The sequence below is a fragment of the Acanthochromis polyacanthus genome, chromosome 18 (assembly GCF_021347895.1).
Source record: "Acanthochromis polyacanthus isolate Apoly-LR-REF ecotype Palm Island chromosome 18, KAUST_Apoly_ChrSc, whole genome shotgun sequence".
In the NCBI taxonomy this organism is placed as follows: Eukaryota; Metazoa; Chordata; class Actinopteri; family Pomacentridae; genus Acanthochromis; species Acanthochromis polyacanthus.
The window spans coordinates 30,556,740-30,576,066 of NC_067130.1; the positions used below are offsets into that span (position 1 = coordinate 30,556,740).

The window sequence follows — 19,327 nt, forward strand, 5'->3', positions numbered from 1 at the left end:
TCAATAGGACATTTTTGCTTCCTCACCCTGTACCATCATCAGCCCAGCAAAAAGGGCATGTTGTTTGCTTTACTTGGACTACACAATTACAAAAAGGCCCACCATCACGAAGATAACATTTTTTGGCCTTTTTTTGAATATACATCTTTATATTTACTGGTAATTATGAATGTAGAAAATCTGCTTGTGTAAGAATGTATGTGATAAATAATTACACTTGCTGTAATTTGGTTGTATTTATTGTTGTTGGCTCAGTAGCGCCCTCTGGAGCTGTAGTCTGCCACTGGTGTTGGTTGGTCAGAGAGCACAGCATGGGATCATAAATGGTTTCTTTCTTGTTGTCCTTTTGTTTATTTTATGAATGTATGTACACTCTGATCCATCAGATGATTGGAGTGAGTTCATATATATTTAATGTTTTTATTTGGTAAAATATGCATTTGATGAGGTTGAGACACTCCGTGAGCTAACTGCGTACAGTTGCCCTATTACGCTACAGGAGAGACTCAGATGGGTAACTTGTCCAAGTCAGCTCCTCAGCGCCATGCATGTCAGAGACACCAGAGGGCACTGATGTACAACATGACACTTTAGAAGCAGGTAAAGTAAGGAGAGTTAAGGTAAAGAAAGGTGTTCAAAAATGGATCCTAATACGATAGAGATTGAAAATTTCCTGCTGCTAATTTTTGGTGATGATGTCTATTGTTGCAATTGATTTGTCAGTGTCTCTGTCCACAGTGGTACATAAAATTTGGGCAGGGCAAAAGAAAGAGGTTTGCAAAGCCAGGTTGGCCCTTACAAATTATTCACATATAACCTGCAGGAACAATTTGTTCCAGGCAAACTTGTGGAAAGTGAGGAAAGCAAATTGAAAGAAAATATATAAGTAAAATTGAAAGTGTTATTTTTTGACACCCAACATTGAAGTTTAGAGGTCAGTGCATACTTGACAACTGCTGTCTGTGACATGAGGACAGCTGGAGAAAGAACAATGTTGATAGACTCCTACAAAATGACATATCTAGCATTGAATTGTCAAAGGCCTAAAGAAGGTAAGGGATATAAAAATGATCACGTTGTGTAGAGTGTTAGGATGTTTTTTCATAATTGCAGGTCAGTCCTATGGACTTCAACGTCATGGTGGGAGCCATTTGTGATTGAAGCCATTGGACACTGACTGTAAAGCCCTTGGCTACTTTCAGATTAGACAAACCAGCTCGATTTTGTTCCTATTGCATCTGTTGCTCTTTTGTAAATGCAATCTATCCACAACTTGAAAGGTCCCTCTATGCTGATCCATGAGGATTTCAGAATGAGGCCGTGACAAAATGCGGGGATGTGACCAGGTAGGGGATGCCCATGGTGTCAGGAGGGTCTATGGATCTGGGATGAGGACTTATGTTCAACAAATTCTGAGCTCTCTATTAAACATGGCCTTCATGAACCACTGAGGTGTAAACTGCTCCCAGCGGTCCCGTGACACAATCAGACACCAACATCAGCAAGATGGGACCTCATGTGGCGTCGACTTCAGCTCAGACAAACTCTGCACTCAGTTAAGTTACCATGTGCCAGTTTGTTTTTAAAGGTGGGACATGAGTTTGAAACAGGGGGAAGACCTCAGGATGCAAAAGGTCAAAGAGCCCATCAAGGAAACAGGCTGGTCAATATTTTGTTTTCAGCAGTCATAATGCTGATTTTTGAAAACCATATCAAACATCTGTGTAAATCCTGTTTTTTCCCTCACCTGAAGAACATTGCCAGACTCTGTCCCTCCCTCACCGTATCAACTCTGAGAAGCTTGTCCATGAAAAATCTCCAACTGATTCAGAACAGTGTTGCTAGGATCCTACTGCTGGGAGTCAGAAAACATGATCACCCCAGTATTCTATACATTTCACTGGGAGATCAGGCCTTTTGCACTGCTGTACCACGTCTGTGGAACTCCCCACCCCTGTAATGGCTGGTACCACTGGAGCTGTGGCTGAACCATCTGCTGCTGTTCTTTTTCTGCCCTGTGTGCCTGTAGGAGCCAGAGACACCTAAATCCTGGAACCTCTTTCATCCCAGAACCCCCATGGACTGAATGTCCAATATCACTCCCTTGAACTGCATGTGTACTTACCCATTCCATTTGTCTTTTATTCCTGTGCCCTCAATCATTGGAGATCAAGTCCTGTATTGTCAAATCCTTCCTATTCTGTTTGTTCAGTAACTATCTGATAGATTGCATATGCTGCAATAGTGTTCATCTGATGTCTACTAAAACTTTGCATTGTTTAAGAACTACTTGATTTCATATGTTCTTAATCCACTTTAGCCTGCATATACACTACCAGTCAAAAGTTTGGACACCAACTCATTTAATGGTCTTTTTCTTCATGACTATTTACATTGTAGATTTTCACTGAAGGCATCCAAACTATGAATGAAGACATATGGAATTATATAGTAAACAAAACATGTTTTATGTCTTTCAAAATAACCACCCTATGGTTTGATTATGAGAAAGTCCACAAACGAATGTGAACAAGGCAGAGCTGTAAAGTGAAATCCATTTCAGGTGAGCACCTGATGAAGCTCAGAAAATGTCGAGCGTGCACACGTTGGTGAAATGAACAACCAGGACTCATTTGCACTGGCTGCCACCACATGTTTAAGGGCGTTTACCCATAATATTCATCAACTAGTTCAAGATTCCGTAAGCAAGGAGTAAAAATCACATTGAGCTTTCCTGATGAGTTTTGGGTTGGAGTCTATGGGAGCTTTTTAAAGCCAGCAGTGTTCAGTCATTTCAACTCACTTCTGCCCTGGCTTCAAGTAACTGTCAGCAGTTCATCCTCTAGTACTGCTTTTTTTTTTTTTTTTTACACTTTACATAAATTACAAATAAACTAAATATGTGCCATTATTTCATTTTGTAAAATTACAGATAACCCCAAAATAAGGTAGATACTTCATTGATCCTGAGGGAAATTCAAGGAAACTGCAGCACATTAAATGAATATACAGAAATAAAGAACACACAGACTATAGAGATAAAAAAAAACTAAGTAAACTGTGTTCAATTATCATGTAGATGTCCCCCATTTTTCCCCACCTTATAAAACTTTTACTGCAAGATTTAGACCATTTTATTATTTTTACTTCACTGTGCGGCACAATGATCTTATATTGTCATCCTTTAGCTTCCACTCATTCATCTCCTGCAGTGACTTTGTGCTTAATACTGATATTGGACTCAGGTGTTCTGCAGTTTGAGTTAAACACCACTTCATCAATGCCCGCCCACACAACTGCCTGATACCACTATATCTACCAAAGGTGGTACAACAACCAACTAAGACCCCTTAAAAGAAAAACATTTCCCAAAACAAAGCTACAGAAGTGCTGACTTGTGTACACTGGCACAACACAAAGACAGTCTAGCTTCCAGAAGAAGGCCAACTCATGGTGTCAAACTTTCCTGGTCACCCACCCACAACCATCTGAGCATCTGGGAGATCCCTCCTTACATTCCATCCAGCTGACTGGCAACAGCACACAGCCGAGCTCAATCTCACAGGTGCAGCAGATTGAGCCTGATCTGAGAGCAGGCTGTGAGCTTTAACAGTGCTTAGATACTTTTATTTATACTACAGGCTATATAAATAAAATTTCATGTGCTTGTACTACTTGTTGTTTTGTGACTGTGTTTGTGGTACCAGTTACAATTTGTAAAACAAAGTACGGACAGCATTTTCTTAGTTTTTATTCAAAAATATCACTTTTTCCATACTGCTGGGATTCAGGCAGTTTCTCTTTTTTTGGACAATATTTTTTCAGCTCCTTGGAACACAACAGACACTCACCTTTTAAAATACCAGTCAAAAACAACAAGCGATGTGCAGTGTTGTCATAGTCACTCATGTTACACTTCACTTGTGCTATGTGTCTGCTTTATTAGGAGAAATCAGGTCAAAGTGTTCCCAGACTGGGGAGAATCTTCTGTTTCTGGCAGGCTCCATGGAAAAAAAAAGTCTCAAACCGATTACAAGCAAAGATACATAAAAATCCACAAAATTTTATTGGTTTTTATGTGTTATGAAAGTTTGTTGTAAATGTTTTAAACAGTACATGGAAAACGTGAAGCTTTCCTGAATGAAGTTTTATCATTTATAGATTTTTTCCTCTCTTTACTATTACTTTCGTATTCCACTTCAATCATGCACTGGGTTTTGGGGTGACGCTGTAACACATGACCAGGTCACATTATTTCATTTCATTTCAAACCTTTAGTTATTCTCGAAAGGACCTCGAGGTTTCCCTCATTTCCAATGCCATCGAGATGACAGACACATTAAAACCACAGCACAATAAAACAAGTATAGAATAATCACTGTGAACAATAATCTCATCAGCGACAAGGTAGAGAATAAAATCAGGTAAAACAGTTGCAATGTGAAACACAATGGTTAGAAATCAAAGTCCTGAACTGTGACAGAGAAGAAAGAACATGAATTTTTAGAGTGTTGGAGGATGTTCCATGAGCTTGGAGCATCAAAAGAAAGAACTGTTTTACCAAGTTCGGTACATGATTAAAAGACGAGAATAAATGGGACCCAAAAAACAAAGGCTGACTTACTCACCTCACGAATGCACTTACTTTGAAAGTATATTAATTGAAGATTTATATTAAATATAAAACCAGCTTACTCAATAAAACACCACAGAGACACAGTACATGCTTCCATGCCCATCTCTGTCTTTGAGTTTATCCACTCATGAGCCAAACAGACATTGAAACACAGAGCTCCAGTCTCCACTCCTTAGTCTCTACAGGCGTGTCCTGCTTCACCACAATAACTCTGGTTGATTTCACAATCCTGTACACTTTATCCTTCTAATACACAACAAGGAGAACGTGAACACTTCATTTCAAAATGTATATCCAGTCACACTGAACTTACTCAATCTGTCTGGCACTGAGTACTGAGGATGTTTAACAGTACAAGACCTCACATTAAACTGAGCTCCATGTCCACAGAGTCAGACGTTACAGGAGTTGGCAAACTAATAGTCGATGTCAATTTTAAGTACAGTGACACAGAACAGAAAGACAATTTATGAAAACACATCTTTTAAGGACTGTATGCGGCCACAAAACACACAAAAGGCTTTTCTCCACATTAGTCAACCAGTGCAGTAACAGACATAAAACATTATCTAATGATGTTTGGTTAAAATTTAACCCTAATTAAAGTGCACAGGGTTAACAACACACGACCTGCAATATATCTGCAATATAAGGCTTGTAGAGTAACTTCTGTTAAATCTCTCCTTAAAACTCACTTTTATAGACTTGCTTTTATGTGAAGTTTACTTTTAGTTTTATTTCATTTTAGTGTTCTATTTTGTATTACACTCAACAAAAAAATAAACGCAACACTTTTGTTTTTGCTCCCATTTTTTATGAGATGAACTCAAAGATCTAAAACTTTTTCCACATACACAATATCACCATTTCTCTCAAATATTGTTCACAAATCTGTCTAAATCTGTGATAGTGAGCACTTCTCCTTTGCTGAGATAATCCATCCCACCTCACAGGTGTGCCATATCAAGATGCTGATTAGACACCATGATTAGTGCACAGGTGTGCCTTAGACTGCCCACAATAAAAGGCCACTCTGAAAGGTGCAGTTTTATCACACAGCACAATGCCACAGATGTGGCAAGATTTGAGGGAGCGTCCAATTGGCATGCTGACAGCAGGAATGTCAACCAGAGCTGTTGCTCGTGTATTGAATGTTCATTTCTCTACCATAAGCCGTCTCCAAAGGCGTTTCAGAGAATTTGGCAGTACATCCAACCAGCCTCACAACCGCAGACCACGTGTAACCACACCAGCCCAGGACCTCCACATCCAGCATGTTCACCTCCAAGATGGTCTGACACCAGCCACTATGACAGCTGCTGAAACAATGGGTTTGCATAAGCAAAGAATTTCTGCACAAACTGTCAGAAACCGTCTCAGGGAAGCTCATCTGCATGCTGGTCGCCCTCATCGGGGTCTCCACCTGACTCCAGTTCGTCGTCGTAACCGACTTGAGTGGGCAAATGCTCACATTGGATGACGTCTGGCACGTTGGAGAGGTGTTCTCTTCACGGATGAATCCCGGTTTACACTGTTCAGGGCAGATGGCAGACAGCATGTGTGGGTGAGTGGTTTTCTGATGTCAGTGTTGTGGATCGTTCATATTTTTGTTGAGTGTATGTCCTGTTTATTTTATATGTTCCCTCTTGTTTTAGTTTACTTATAGCTGCCTGGTTCTCTGGTTTGATGTCGTCCGAAATCCTTGAATTCTCAAATTTTTTTAAATTATAATTTCTAACTTTAACCCTCAATCTTGTTCTTTAATTTTTAAGCTACATAAATGAATTTTCTGATTTTATGCAAGATTAATCTGGCAGAAAACAAAAGGAACAACATGTTAAGGCTGTGGAAATGGGTCCATAGAGGTGCGTAATTCAGTTCAGCTTATTGTCGTAATATATTATAAACATGAAGGAACAAAATGTTACCCAGGTCCAGCAGCATATAAAATAAATTAGAAATGATTTATATATAAATCCACCTCTTCTGGTGTAAAGCAGCTAGATTTTTGTTTCTGATTCATTAACATCATGATTTCATGGCATTGACTCAGTTCATGTGCTTAATTACTATTATATATATTATAAATCTCTGCTGATTAAAAAGCCCAAACCACATCATTAATGTATGTGCTGCTCTCTGCTGCTGTGTGTTAATAATTACACTGATTTTATTTATTCTCAGTCTACATGTATATGCAACAGATGATGCAAAAGATTAAAATAAATATTGAAATGCAGACCCAGCTTTCTTCTCCCCTACAGAAAGACATGTTTCATAATCTATTTTATTGTGGGAAAAACTATTATTTAATTTGCAATGTATTGTGTGTTTATATTGTGTCGTTTTACATTTTCTGAGCAATATCTGGCACCAGAATTTCTCATCCTAATCAGGCACCTATGGGAGTATTGTAAGGATACCTGGTAGTTAAGTTTCGTTTGCCACAGAATTAGGATCCAGTCACTCTAAAAATAAGCCTTAAATAACAGTTTTCACCTCTGATGCAACTTCTTGTGGTCTTTAATCATTACTCTACACTAACACAGCCTCGTACCGTGACCGGGCCGCCCTCCGATGTTCAGACCGTGACTCATTGTGAAGCCTCGCCCCCCCCACGCTCTTATAATCAGTCACCTACAGTCAGAGGCAGCTAAACACACTACAGCAGTCCACAGGGAGCTCAGAGCTGCTGCTTCTCCACTGTTTCTGAGGATATACGTCAAAGAAGAAGCAACCATGAGGGTCGGGCTGCAAACTCTGATATCATGTAAGTGACTTCTGGCATCCACACCGGTTGATTTTTATCTTGTTTTGTTTCTGCGAGACTTAGACAATACTGTAAGTTAAATTTAATTCAGGGAGGAAGCTGGACATCCCTTTAGCTTCATTTAAGTTGTAGTTTAGGTGAGATTATCTTTTTGCTCTGAAGTCACAGCCTCTATATAAGTCAGCTTTTTTTCACCGTTTCAAACAAGAAGTCACAAGCCAACTTCCCTCTGATGGTGGTTTTACACAACAGGTTTGCTTCATTGATGTTTGATTTGGGGAAATATTTCTGCTGGTTTTAACTTGGCGATGACGAAGGAGGAAATTGTTGTTGTTTTTTTTCTTTTTTGAATGAAGAACACACCGCTGTTTTGAAACGTGGGCACTGATGGAGCTCTTATGTCACAGGATAATGTCAGTTTAATTGTGTTGGAATGAGACTTTCCCAGGATAAATCTGAAAACTTAATTCATCTCCTCAAACGATTGTACTTTAAATGTATGAATCAGTTGAAAGTGAAACCTTAAATGCGTTGTACGAGATCTCTAGTCTGTCTTCCTGAAACTCTGCCTCTTATCGCAATAAATTACAAAGAACTGTGACGCAGAGCTCTTGGGTATTTCCGTTGCTCTAAATGCAAATGGGTCTTTAAAATAGCTCTAATAAAGGATAAGGCTGTTATTTTGTATTAACTTGTCAACAAATCCTTTTGAAAGACAAAAAGCACCACTGGTTCCTTCTGAAGATACAAAATCCTGAAAAGCAGCCTCCAAATGTGTAGTTTCATCTTTAAATAGAATCAGGAAGTCCAAATATTATTCAAGCTGGAGGAAGTGTTTGGTTTGAGGATTATTTTAAGCTGCATTTATCTTCAACAACATCAAGTCACATTTTTGTTGATGATTATTGTGTGTCACCATCCTGATTGATCTACATACATTTAACCCTTTTTAAGCTCAGTCAAAAGGCCAAGTCATGATTCCACAAGATTAATACAGACGTAAATTGGATGGAGGATGTTTCTATGCATATGTACTCATATTACACTCAGTACATGTAGGTCTTATGGAGATGATTGTATTGAAGTTCAGTGCATGTCTGTTGTATCCTGTAAAAAGTGCAAAGTCACAGCCTTTCAGTTACAGATTAGGTTGTAGCAGCGTATCAGTGATTGTTCCTGAGCTCAGTGGGCGGACGTAGTGTGAAAATCTAAGATCACCAGAATCCTGTGCTGCGTTTTGGAACCGTCAGTTGCTGCACACAGATATCTTAAGGACACTTGCGGCGTTTGGCAGATTCAGAAAGCGTCATTTAGTCTTGAGCCTCATGTGACGCCCTAAAAGGCCTCCACTTTGTCACAATATCTCAATTGTAGAAACCAATAGTCTTTTCACTGATACTGTGAGCAACCACCATCATGTAACCATTAAGAGCTTACTTGCTTAATCTCCTAATGTTACCTCAGTCTTTTCAATTTCTCTCATGGAACAGACACAATAATTCTGCTTCCACGTTTAAGAACTTGATTACAATCTGCTGCTGACAAACACATCCTTAATTCCCTTCCACAACTTGGATATCCTTTATCTGAACATATCTAGCTTTGTTCTTTTTCCTATGTGGGATCCCTCAAGTTTCAATCCCTGGACCCCTTCTGTTTTCAGTAAATGTGATCTCAAGGTCATCTCAGTAACTCCTCCAGTGTTAACTCTTAAAACTGCTATACTGATGACGCACATCTGTACCTATTTAACCTACTTAACCATGACACAACAATCAATACCTTGCTTTAAGAATATTTATATTCATTCTCTTAAAGCTCATTTAAAGGCTCATTCATTCATGTTTCTTTGAAGTAAGAAACACAAAATCTCATTTCTGGTACATATCTGCCTTTTCCTTCTTGATTTTTTTCACTTGACAGAAAAAAATACAGTGGCTATGCTTTGAGCAAAATACAATTATTGGTTCTACGTCACCACAACTGCCTTCCTTCAAGGGCTTCCAGTGAAACAGAATCAATGTAAACATTTTAGCATTAGCAAACAAGGCCTTGCATGGATTGACCCCATTTCTATTTAAAAACCAGAGGTGACTTTTACAGTTGCAGCTCCTCAGCTTTGGAATAGTCATCTTCCTTTGATCAAATCTATTTATATAATTATGTATACTGTATGTAGGTAGGTATACTTGTTTTTTAGTGTGTGGATACACTTGAGAACATTTCATTCCAAAAGCAAGACATTAAAATTAGTAATGCACCTCCCTCACCAGGGAAAGTTGTATGTTTACACACGTGGACAAAATTGTTGGTACCCCTCAGTTAAAGAAGGAAAAACCCACAATTCTCACTGAAATCACTTGAAACTCACAAAAGTAACAATAAATAAAAATTTATTGAAAATTAAATAATCAAAAACAGCCATTACTTTTGAATTGTTGATTAACATAATTATTTAAAAAAAACAAACTAATGAAACAGGCCTGGACAAAAATGATGGTACCTCTATAAAAGATTGAAAACTATTTGACCAGAGTGACATGATTAACTCAGGTGTGTCATTTAATTGACATCACAGGTGTTTCCAAACTCATAATCAGTCAGTCTGCCTATTTAAAGGGAGACAAGTAGTCACCCTGCTGTTTGGTGAAAAGGTGTGTACCACACTGAACATGGACAACAGAAAGCGAAGGAGAGAATTGTCCCAGGACATCCGAAAAAAAATTATAGACAAACATCTTAAAGGTAAAGGCTATAAGACCATCTCTAAACAGCTTGAAGTTCCTGTGACAACAGTGGCTCATATTATTCAGAAGTTCAAGACCCACGGGACAGTAGCCAACCTCCCTGGACGTGGCCGCAAGAGGAAAATTGATGACAAATTGAAGAGACGGATCGTTGGAATTGTATCCAAAGAGCCCAGAGCAACCTCCAAAGAAATGAAAGGTGAACTCCAAGGCCAAGGTACATCAGTGTCAGATCGCACCATTCGTCGTTGTCTGAGCCAAAGTGGACTTCATGGGAGACGACCAAGGAGGACACCACTGCTGAAAAAAACTCATAAAAAAGCCAGACTGGAATTTGCAAAAATGCATGTTGACAAGCCACAAAGCTTCTGGGAGAATGTCCTTTGGACAGATGAGACCAAACTGGAGCTTTTTGGTAAGGCACATCAACTCTATGTTCATAGACTCAAAAACCAAGCATACGAAGAAAAGAACACTGTCCCTACGGTGAAACATGGAGGAGGCTCAGTAATGTTTTGGGGCTGCTTTGCTGCATCTGGCACAGGGTGTCTTGAAAGTGTGCAAGGTACGATGAAATCTGAAGACTATCAAGGCATTCTGGAGAGAAATGTGCTGCCTAGTGTCAGAAAGCTTGGTCTCAGTCGCAGGTCATGGGTCTTCCAACAGGACAACCATCCAAAACACACAGCCAAAAACACCCAAGAATGGCTGAGAGAAAAGCGTTGGACTATTCTAAAGTGGCCTTCTATGAGCCCAGATCTGAATCCCATTGAACATATGTGGAAGGAGCTGAAACATGCCATTTGGAGAAGACACCCATCAAACCTGAGACAACTGGAGCTGTTTGCTCATGAGGAGTGGGCCAAAATACCTGTTGACAGCTGCAGAACGCTCATTGACAAATACAGAAATCGTTTAATTGCAGTGATTGCCTCAAAAGGTTGTGCAACAAAATATTAAGTTATGGGTACCATCATTTTTGTCCAGCCCTATTTCATTAGTTTGTTTTTTTTAAATAATTATGTTAATCAACAATTCAAAAGTGATGGCTGATTTTGATTATTTAATTTTCAATAAATTTTTATTTATTGTTACTTTTGTGAGTTTCAAGTGATTTCAGTGAGAATTGTGGGTTTTTCCTTCTTTAACTGAGGGGTACCAACAATTTTGTCCACGTGTGTAGGTGTGCTAAAAATAAAGCAGCATGGTTTATCAATATGACTCTTTAGATTCCATCTGCCCACATGTCGCTAATTTACTCCTCTGCTTCACTGTATGTCTGAGTTCAAGTCACTGAATTCTGTGATTTTTTTTTTTTTTTTTTTTTTTTTTTTTTTGGATAGTTACTGAATTACTAGGGTACAAATTGGCCACACTTAGTGTTGTCCTGCTATCTTATTATTTGCCCAAAGCTTAGCATGGTTTGTTTTCACCACATTGGTTACGTTTAGCCAGGAGACTGAGTTGAGTTTTTCCACCTTGTCAGTACATCCTGTCTGAAATAACAGGCTAACAATTGCATAACTAGACTTTTCAGTACAATGTTTTGTTATTTTGATTAACTGCTTGTCAAGATGTTCATTGAGGTGTACCATCTGGTGTCTGGGTCAAAAACCACAAACACTTGATTCAAACCCAAGTGGAGATTTTCACAAGTTCCTCATGCTGAGCTCAATGAGTAAAATCAGTGGAGTGGTCCTGCAAGATAAGACACATTCATAAATAAAACAAATTACTTGTACTGGTGAATAAATATTGGAATATGGTCTTCTTGCCAGCTGCCAAGAGGATCGAGGATAGGTGTTTGCTGAAATACTATAAGAAACATATTTTGTCTTGAAATGCAGGTCTGCTGTTATATTTGGCATCCTTCGATACAGTCCACACTGATGAATCAACTCCACAGATGTCAACTGCTGCCAGCACTTTGACCACACCTCTGGATATCACTTCCCAACCCTCACCGTCAACTAGCATCGGCCTAACCAATGGTACATCGTCTGACCCTACTTCAGAACCTCAGTCAACAAGTGAAGTTTTATCTACCACACCCAGCGACATCACCAGCCCCAACACAGCCCAAACAAGCAACACAACCAACACTTCCCAAACCACCAACGAGAAAGGCACCACCGAAGCCACCAGCACCACTCAACCCAGCGGTACCACCAACAGCTCCACAACCACCAACGCAACCAGTACAACCCCCAACACTACTGAAATGAATAATGCCACCAACGCAACCAGTACAACCCCCAGCACTACTGACATGAATAATGGCACCAACGCAACCAGTACAACCCCCAGCACTACTGAAATAAATAATGGCACCGACGCAACCAGTACAACCCCCAGCACTTCTCAGATTACTGTCAGCACCAATGCAAACACCAATCCAACTGATACCATCACCACTAGCTCCCAAACCACGGACGGCATCAGTTCCCAAAACACCAAACCAACTGAAGCTACGGGTGACACCAGCAGCACCCAAGCCACTGGGAGTTCCCAAAACACCAAACCTACCAGTACCTCCAAAACCAGCACCACTACCACTCAGACAAATGAGGGACAGAAGCCCCAGGCTCTGAGCTCAGGTACTGTACATCTGACCAGTGTCAAATATCTTGTGCAAAAGACTTGTCTACATGCTTAGACATTGTTTTCTTACACTTTGAAACACACATTTAAATGATATCTCTTTTATGTGTTTAATTCAAAAGCAAATCTGTGCACTGTAGGAGCAAGACTTCAAATATACTGATTCTGCGAGACTAGACTAGCTAACATGCTGGTGTTTGCACTATTCATCTTTACTTAAAAACATGGTTAAGTGTAAAATGAGTTTGGGTGTGTGAGTACACCACCACTTACGAAAATGGTTAGTAACCAGAAATTTGTCAAAATATAACAAAATAATTCCCCTCTTGGTGTAACATTTGAAAGAAGTGTGCTGAAATACAACTTTTTAAAAAAAAAAACTTTTCAAAAAGAATGGAAGCCTCCAAGAAAGCATTTTGGCACTAACTTTGTCAGAACTAGCAATGCACCATTTCTGTGGTCGTGTTAGGAAAAAATAATGATGGGCCATTAACTCATGAACTTTGTTTTTTTTTTTTTATAAAAGCATAGTCAAAACAAAAAAGCAGTAAAGTGCATGCAATTTCACAAACCAAAGGTGTCAGACCTAGATCTGAGCTAAAACGTGTATGTCTTTAACACCCCAACTGTGAAAACCTGTAGATGTGTCAAACTCACAACTCCCCTGAAGGAAACCAAGCAACTTGAGGTGATTGCAGCACTTTGATTTCAAAGATCAAATGTAACGATGCTTGGTTCACACATCCCACCGTTCTGTTCCTCCACCTCTCTGACCTGTTTTCAACGCTGCTCGATCTGCGGTTAATATGTGAACAAAATGGTTTCCTCTCACACTTCCTTGTTTACTTTGGTGTTGAGTCTCAACCAACCGTATGAGTGAAAACCAACAGCAGCTGTCTGCAGAGAAGAATCAGTCGGCCAGTTGTTTCCCTGTTTGTTCTATCCTTAACAAAAAGCAACAACTTGCTACTTTTTATTGGCATTCAGTTATTCCTGCTGTTTATTTTGACTGAAGCTCACAGTAACAGTTTGACAGCAGCTTGGTGTGGGAAAGTTACAAGCTCAGTGTTTACAAAGAATAAATCAATAGAGCAATATCAAACACACAGAGACATATTTGCAAAAAATCTCTCCCTTTTTTTCATTCTAACTACATTGTAGATATTTACAAGGCTTTATTGTTCTTTTGAAAGGCATGAAGTCCTAATATTTTTTTTTTTTGCCCTCTCTTTTCTGTAAATGTTTTGAACTTTGCCCCTCGCATGTGTAGGATCCATAACTTCTTTCCGATCAGAAGTGATTGTTGCAACTGATATGACTCGGGATGTTTATGGAGTTTCCCAGCACTGTACGTTTTGATTTCTTAGCAAGGTGTATTTTTTAAAAAACAGTGAATCGCTTGCTTGCCCAAGTAGCCCCAGAAACTGACGAAATGACTTCAGATACGACATTTTCACGCTATATTTGAAACTTTTCCACCATTTTCGTGTTTACCATCTAATATGATTGGTTGGCTGAAAAGGAGACAAAAAAGTTAGAAAATAAATGGAAAAGATAACCAACAATATAATCCAACAGAAAATAAGTTGCTGAGGATGTAGTTTTGTTGTATAGGAATGTAATTTTTGTGAAAATCTGGTTAGTGCACCCTTCCAGTCATGCTCATATTGGGATGAGTCTTGTAACTGGGCTCATTCCAGACTTCAAATGACCAACTCATCAAAATTGGGCCAGCAAAGTTCCTCAATGTCACAACACAACCAACTGATTAATAAAGCTGATATTAGCATTACAGTTTGCTACCAATAGTTGTTACCCATTGGAACTGACCAGATCTGTTCAGGGCACAGACTAATTACTGAAATGTCCCTGATTCATGACACCGAGTTTAAAAGACACAAGTTTAACTGGTCAGAGTATCTGGTTTTGTTTTGTTTGAGTGCAATACCTTAATTAAAATACAAGGGAAATTATCTGCTTTATAGTGCAAGTTTGTCAACTAACATACACTCTAACATCACTTTACATGATCTGACTGCTTTTCTGTAATAAGGAAGAAAGTCTTTATTGACTACAGTAAAATCTAAGGTACAGTTGTTTTTCTGTCCTAGAAAAGGAATAGTTTGAAATTTAAAGTCTCCAGAATATGTTTTGCAAACCTTCATTCTACATTCACATCCATCAAAAATCGCACCACTTTTTGTTCCACATTGAGTTCCAGACTGAAAATCTCAGGTGCATGGTCAAAACTTTACGATTAACTTGTTTAAGAGCCCAAACTTTGTCCTTGATCCATTAAAGTGCTCACGTCTCCATCTGAACAAAGTTCTCCAGTACTTGGTAGTCTGTGAGGTCACCGAGTTACAGTTTTATCTCAGGAAGGTGTCGACAATGTCTTCCTTTATAAGTGGGTGTTTGATTGATTGATTTTAAGCGTCTTAACGTTATACTGGACCTCCAGTGTGTTTGTTCTTCACAAGAGATTACTAATCAATGGTGAGGCTCAAAGGTGAGGTAGTTTTACTGCTGGAAAAGGAAGTTATCTTCAGGTCATAGTACAGTTTGACGCAAAACAGTCAATATCTTATACGTGAGGAGATCAACCAGCAGAGATTGAAGTCGGTCACATGAAGGTACAGTCATACGATGTGGGTCAGATCAATCATCCATCTGAGGCGTGTTTAGATGACCTGAAATCTACTGAAACATTTACAGCACAAACAGATCAGAGTCTGACCTCGAGGACATAAAGGATGATTCTGAAGTTCTGGATATGTTTCAGATTTGATTTCTTCTGTCAACTGATTGCGATAAAATGTTATCTCAATCTCAGCTTTGAATAACCCCCTGACTTTTGGTCTATCACTGGCATCAGGTCAAAAATTTTATTTGTCTAATACTTTGGTTTATGACCAAATACCTGCATAACTACTGACATTCACATCAACATCAGCTTTACTTTTTTAAGTGTAAAAGAAAATTTATGGTTTCTGCATTCCTATTCAAAGACTTTGAGAGCAGAAAGTGGACACTAACAGTTCTGTTCATACCAGTGAATACATCAGATTGCATTGCCTCTCATATCAAACAGGAAAAGACACCAGTCGATGTTTCTGAATGGCTGGTTGTGCTATTGTTTTGAACTTTAGGTCTATGTCTGATTATTCCAGTGGTGTGCACACTGGATGGGATGTAACATGGGATTTTTAAAAGTCCCTACTGTGTTTGAGCACCATCGATAGAAAGAATGTGCAAACCACCTCCAAAGTATGGAAACAGTTACCTCAATTACAACTTTTAAAATGATAAATTATTAAGTGTGCATGACCAAGAACCTGAGGAAATGCAATCAACATCTTGTGTACATGCAGATACATGAAGGCAGGATTTGGCCTTCTGTTAGCAAAGGCTAATGCTATCACACTAAACTAAGATTGTGAATGTGGAAATTATTATACCTGGTTAGCACCAACATTTATTAGCATTGCCTCTTTAAGCATTTAGCGACATTAGCATCTAATCTGATTACAGTGCTGTTAGCATGGCTACCTTTGTTCTTGTCAAGCCACTCAGAAAATCTCTAAAAGTATCAGCAGAACCATTGTAGAAACCATGCTAGTAAAAGAATCGTAGCAATATGAGGGATTACAGTTGCTCACAGAGCTGTTAGCATGGCGGTAGGCTAACTTATGTCTAGTTCCAGCTTGAAAACTGAAGGCAAAGTGTTTGTTAACTTTATGGTGGTTGTAAGAAATCACAATTTGAAACTCTGTAATTAGATCAGTTACTAATCCATGCATCAATCAAACAAGACTTAAATAGAAGTAGGTCACCTACTTCTGTTTGTATGGAGGATGTGGAGTTTAAAATCATCTTTGACAAAGCTGGGCTGATTGACCTTAATGTATTACTGTTCAGTAGTACGTATGAAGAAAAGAAACTAGGAAAGAACTTCAGGAAGGAAAGCTGCTTGTTCATGTAACCAAAACTTTTTTCTTTTAAAATAAAAAACAAATGTGAGTTTTCAGACATTTCTAGCATTCCAAATTACTTATTTAGTCTTTTTCCTTCTACTTGTACTGTAGACATCCTTAAAGTACCTATTCTTGCATGCAGTAGGACTACATATTGTAAGAATGTTGCACCTTGCACCGTCTTTATTACTAAATCATCCGTTTGACCAGAAAAACATGCCAACTGGCATACTGCATAGTAATATGTGCTGTAGTGGGACATCATGGTACTTTTTCTGGCATACTACATAGTTTGTAAGTACGAATATTAAAACATGCTCTAATTATCTCTTTCTTTCTCGATTCCTCTCTCCAGGAAGTGTTGTAGTCATCGTTCTAGTGTTCATCGCACTGGTCGTCCTTGTGATGGGAGGAGTGTATTACTTCAAGTTCAGGTGAGTCGAGAGCATCATAAATATGTTATCACTAAGGAAAATTTTACTGTGTCAACAGGTTTCCATCAGATTTCCTGTATTATCGTAGATGATTCCACCAGTGAGATGGACCTTTTCTGGACATAAGGCTACTGCCGTCTAATCTCTGTCAATGAATAGATTAAGTGAAGTAAATTTGGGGATTAACTCTTTATCTTTCCTTTTTCTCTCCATTTTTCCTCGCAGAGGGCCAACCTACGGACGTCTAAATGAAAGCAGCGCATACGGCACTTTAGGAAACTTCAGCAACCCCATGTTCGACCCTTGAATTTATCATTTGACCCCTAATCCCAGTAAAACCTAAAGTCCTCAACCTGCAGACGGAGCCATTCTGATCACGACAGTTTGTGAGCGATGAGTTCAGGACGGTCAGATTCCGTGAGACGTCTGGTTGTTTGGATGCCAAACAAAATGCGACGTTTCTCTTAACCTTTTTTTTAATTGTTATTGGAAGTAAAATAGCAGCTTCTACTCAGGTAGCTTTTCAAACAGCTCTGACAGTTTGTAATCACATTCCAAGTGCACCACTGGACACTTTGTTTATTAAGCATACATGTGAGAACAAAGACTTGAAAATGTCTCAGATTAAGATGGAACTATTCATATTAAGTGTGTATTTTTAACAATAGGCATGAGGCAGAGATAGACTGACCTTTTAACAGGAAAACCCACAGAGTCCTGCTGAAGCGGCCTAGAGCGAAGCACTGAATCCTCACCAGCTCAAAGAGCCACATTTAAACAAAACAGGTGATTTTGAAAAGATTTTCAAATCTTATTTCCATAAAATATGGCCTTAATCAAGGTAGATTACTGCCTCTCTCATCTCCAATCAATTCTTTTTATGTGAGTTTATATTGTTGAATGTTTTTGGTGTAAATTTTCTTCATGTTTTTGTGAGATTCTGTGATCTGCAGCTCAGCCAGAGTGCAGTTTTGATTGTAGTTTTACTTGAGAGTGATGAGAGATAAAGTTTTTTTTATTGTGTGATGTGATTGTATGTGTGATTAAATCACTTATGCAAGTGACGGAGGTTGTTACTGGGATTTCTATCCATTATGGTCCACTTTGGTCCAGACTGAAATATCTCAAAAATTGCTGAGTGTATAGTCAGGAAATTTTGCACTGATGTTCAAGGTACCTAAATAAAAGCCTACTGCCTTCACGAATGACTGACTCTTCATTTATCATTATCACATCAAAATTTCAATGTCAAATGTGAAAATCCCAGCCTCATCTCTACTTTGTTCATTGCCAATTTGCAAATTGCACCTAGAAATTAGAAGGTTCCCTCTGAATTCTCAGCAATTTAGAGATCTTCAGAGGTTTTTGGATTCAAAAAAGTAAATGTTTTATGAAGAATGACTTGCCTTTATACATTAAAATGACAGATAACCCAAACGTCTAAATGAGGTTATTGAAACAAGTTAAATGCAAATAGAACCTTTCATCTTGTAAACCACATGACAAATAACCTGACTGGTAATCCTGCGTGAGTTCAAATCACCAGTTGGCTCACAAGTACAACCTAATAGAACAAAGTTAAAGTTTGAAACTTGGTGTTTCCAGATTAAAAATTTAAAAAAGGCATCCAATGATCTGATAAGATTGTATCTGGCCAAAACGTCAGATAGAACTTTAAAATTCTAAAGTGATGAAATGTTAGCATGGTTACCTCAGCAGGTGACCACTGTAGGTATACACAATCAGCTTAATACTGGTCATCATCGCCATTGTTAGCATGCTGAAATCAGCATTTATTTCTCATAAATATAGCCACACAAGGTTGCTAGCATTGTTGTAGCAGTAATATTAGCTTAGCACTGAAGCAGAAGTAGAGCATTAGCAGCACTAGCACCTTGTTTTTCCTCTTACACCCAACTAATTTGCATGTTGTTACTGGATCAGAATGGGGGCACAATCATAATGCATTAAAATACAGGTGATAATTCAAAGTTCATGCAGTAGAAATAATTAATCAGATAACATATGGTGTCCAGATACTGGTCACACCTTAATAGCAGCTGTAAATGGAGCCTTCGTCCTCTTTAAACCTTCTCATTCTCAGCTATGTAGAGCCTCTAGTGGTGTGATAATAAAAATCAAATATGTCATGCCAGGTCATAGGG

General features: G+C 38.7%; 1 protein-coding gene across 1 annotated transcript; it reads left to right on the forward strand.

Moving 5' to 3' along the window:
• The first annotated feature begins 7,267 nt into the window (after positions 1 to 7,267).
• Positions 7,268 to 18,363, forward strand: parm1 (prostate androgen-regulated mucin-like protein 1). Its single transcript, XM_022216679.2, has 4 exons — positions 7,268 to 7,406; positions 12,001 to 12,750; positions 17,084 to 17,162; positions 17,388 to 18,363. The coding sequence occupies exons 1-4, from the start codon at positions 7,376 to 7,378 to the stop codon at positions 17,467 to 17,469; spliced, it is 942 nt and encodes a 313-aa protein (XP_022072371.2). The 5' UTR covers positions 7,268 to 7,375; the 3' UTR covers positions 17,470 to 18,363.
• The last annotated feature ends 964 nt before the right edge of the window (positions 18,364 to 19,327 follow it).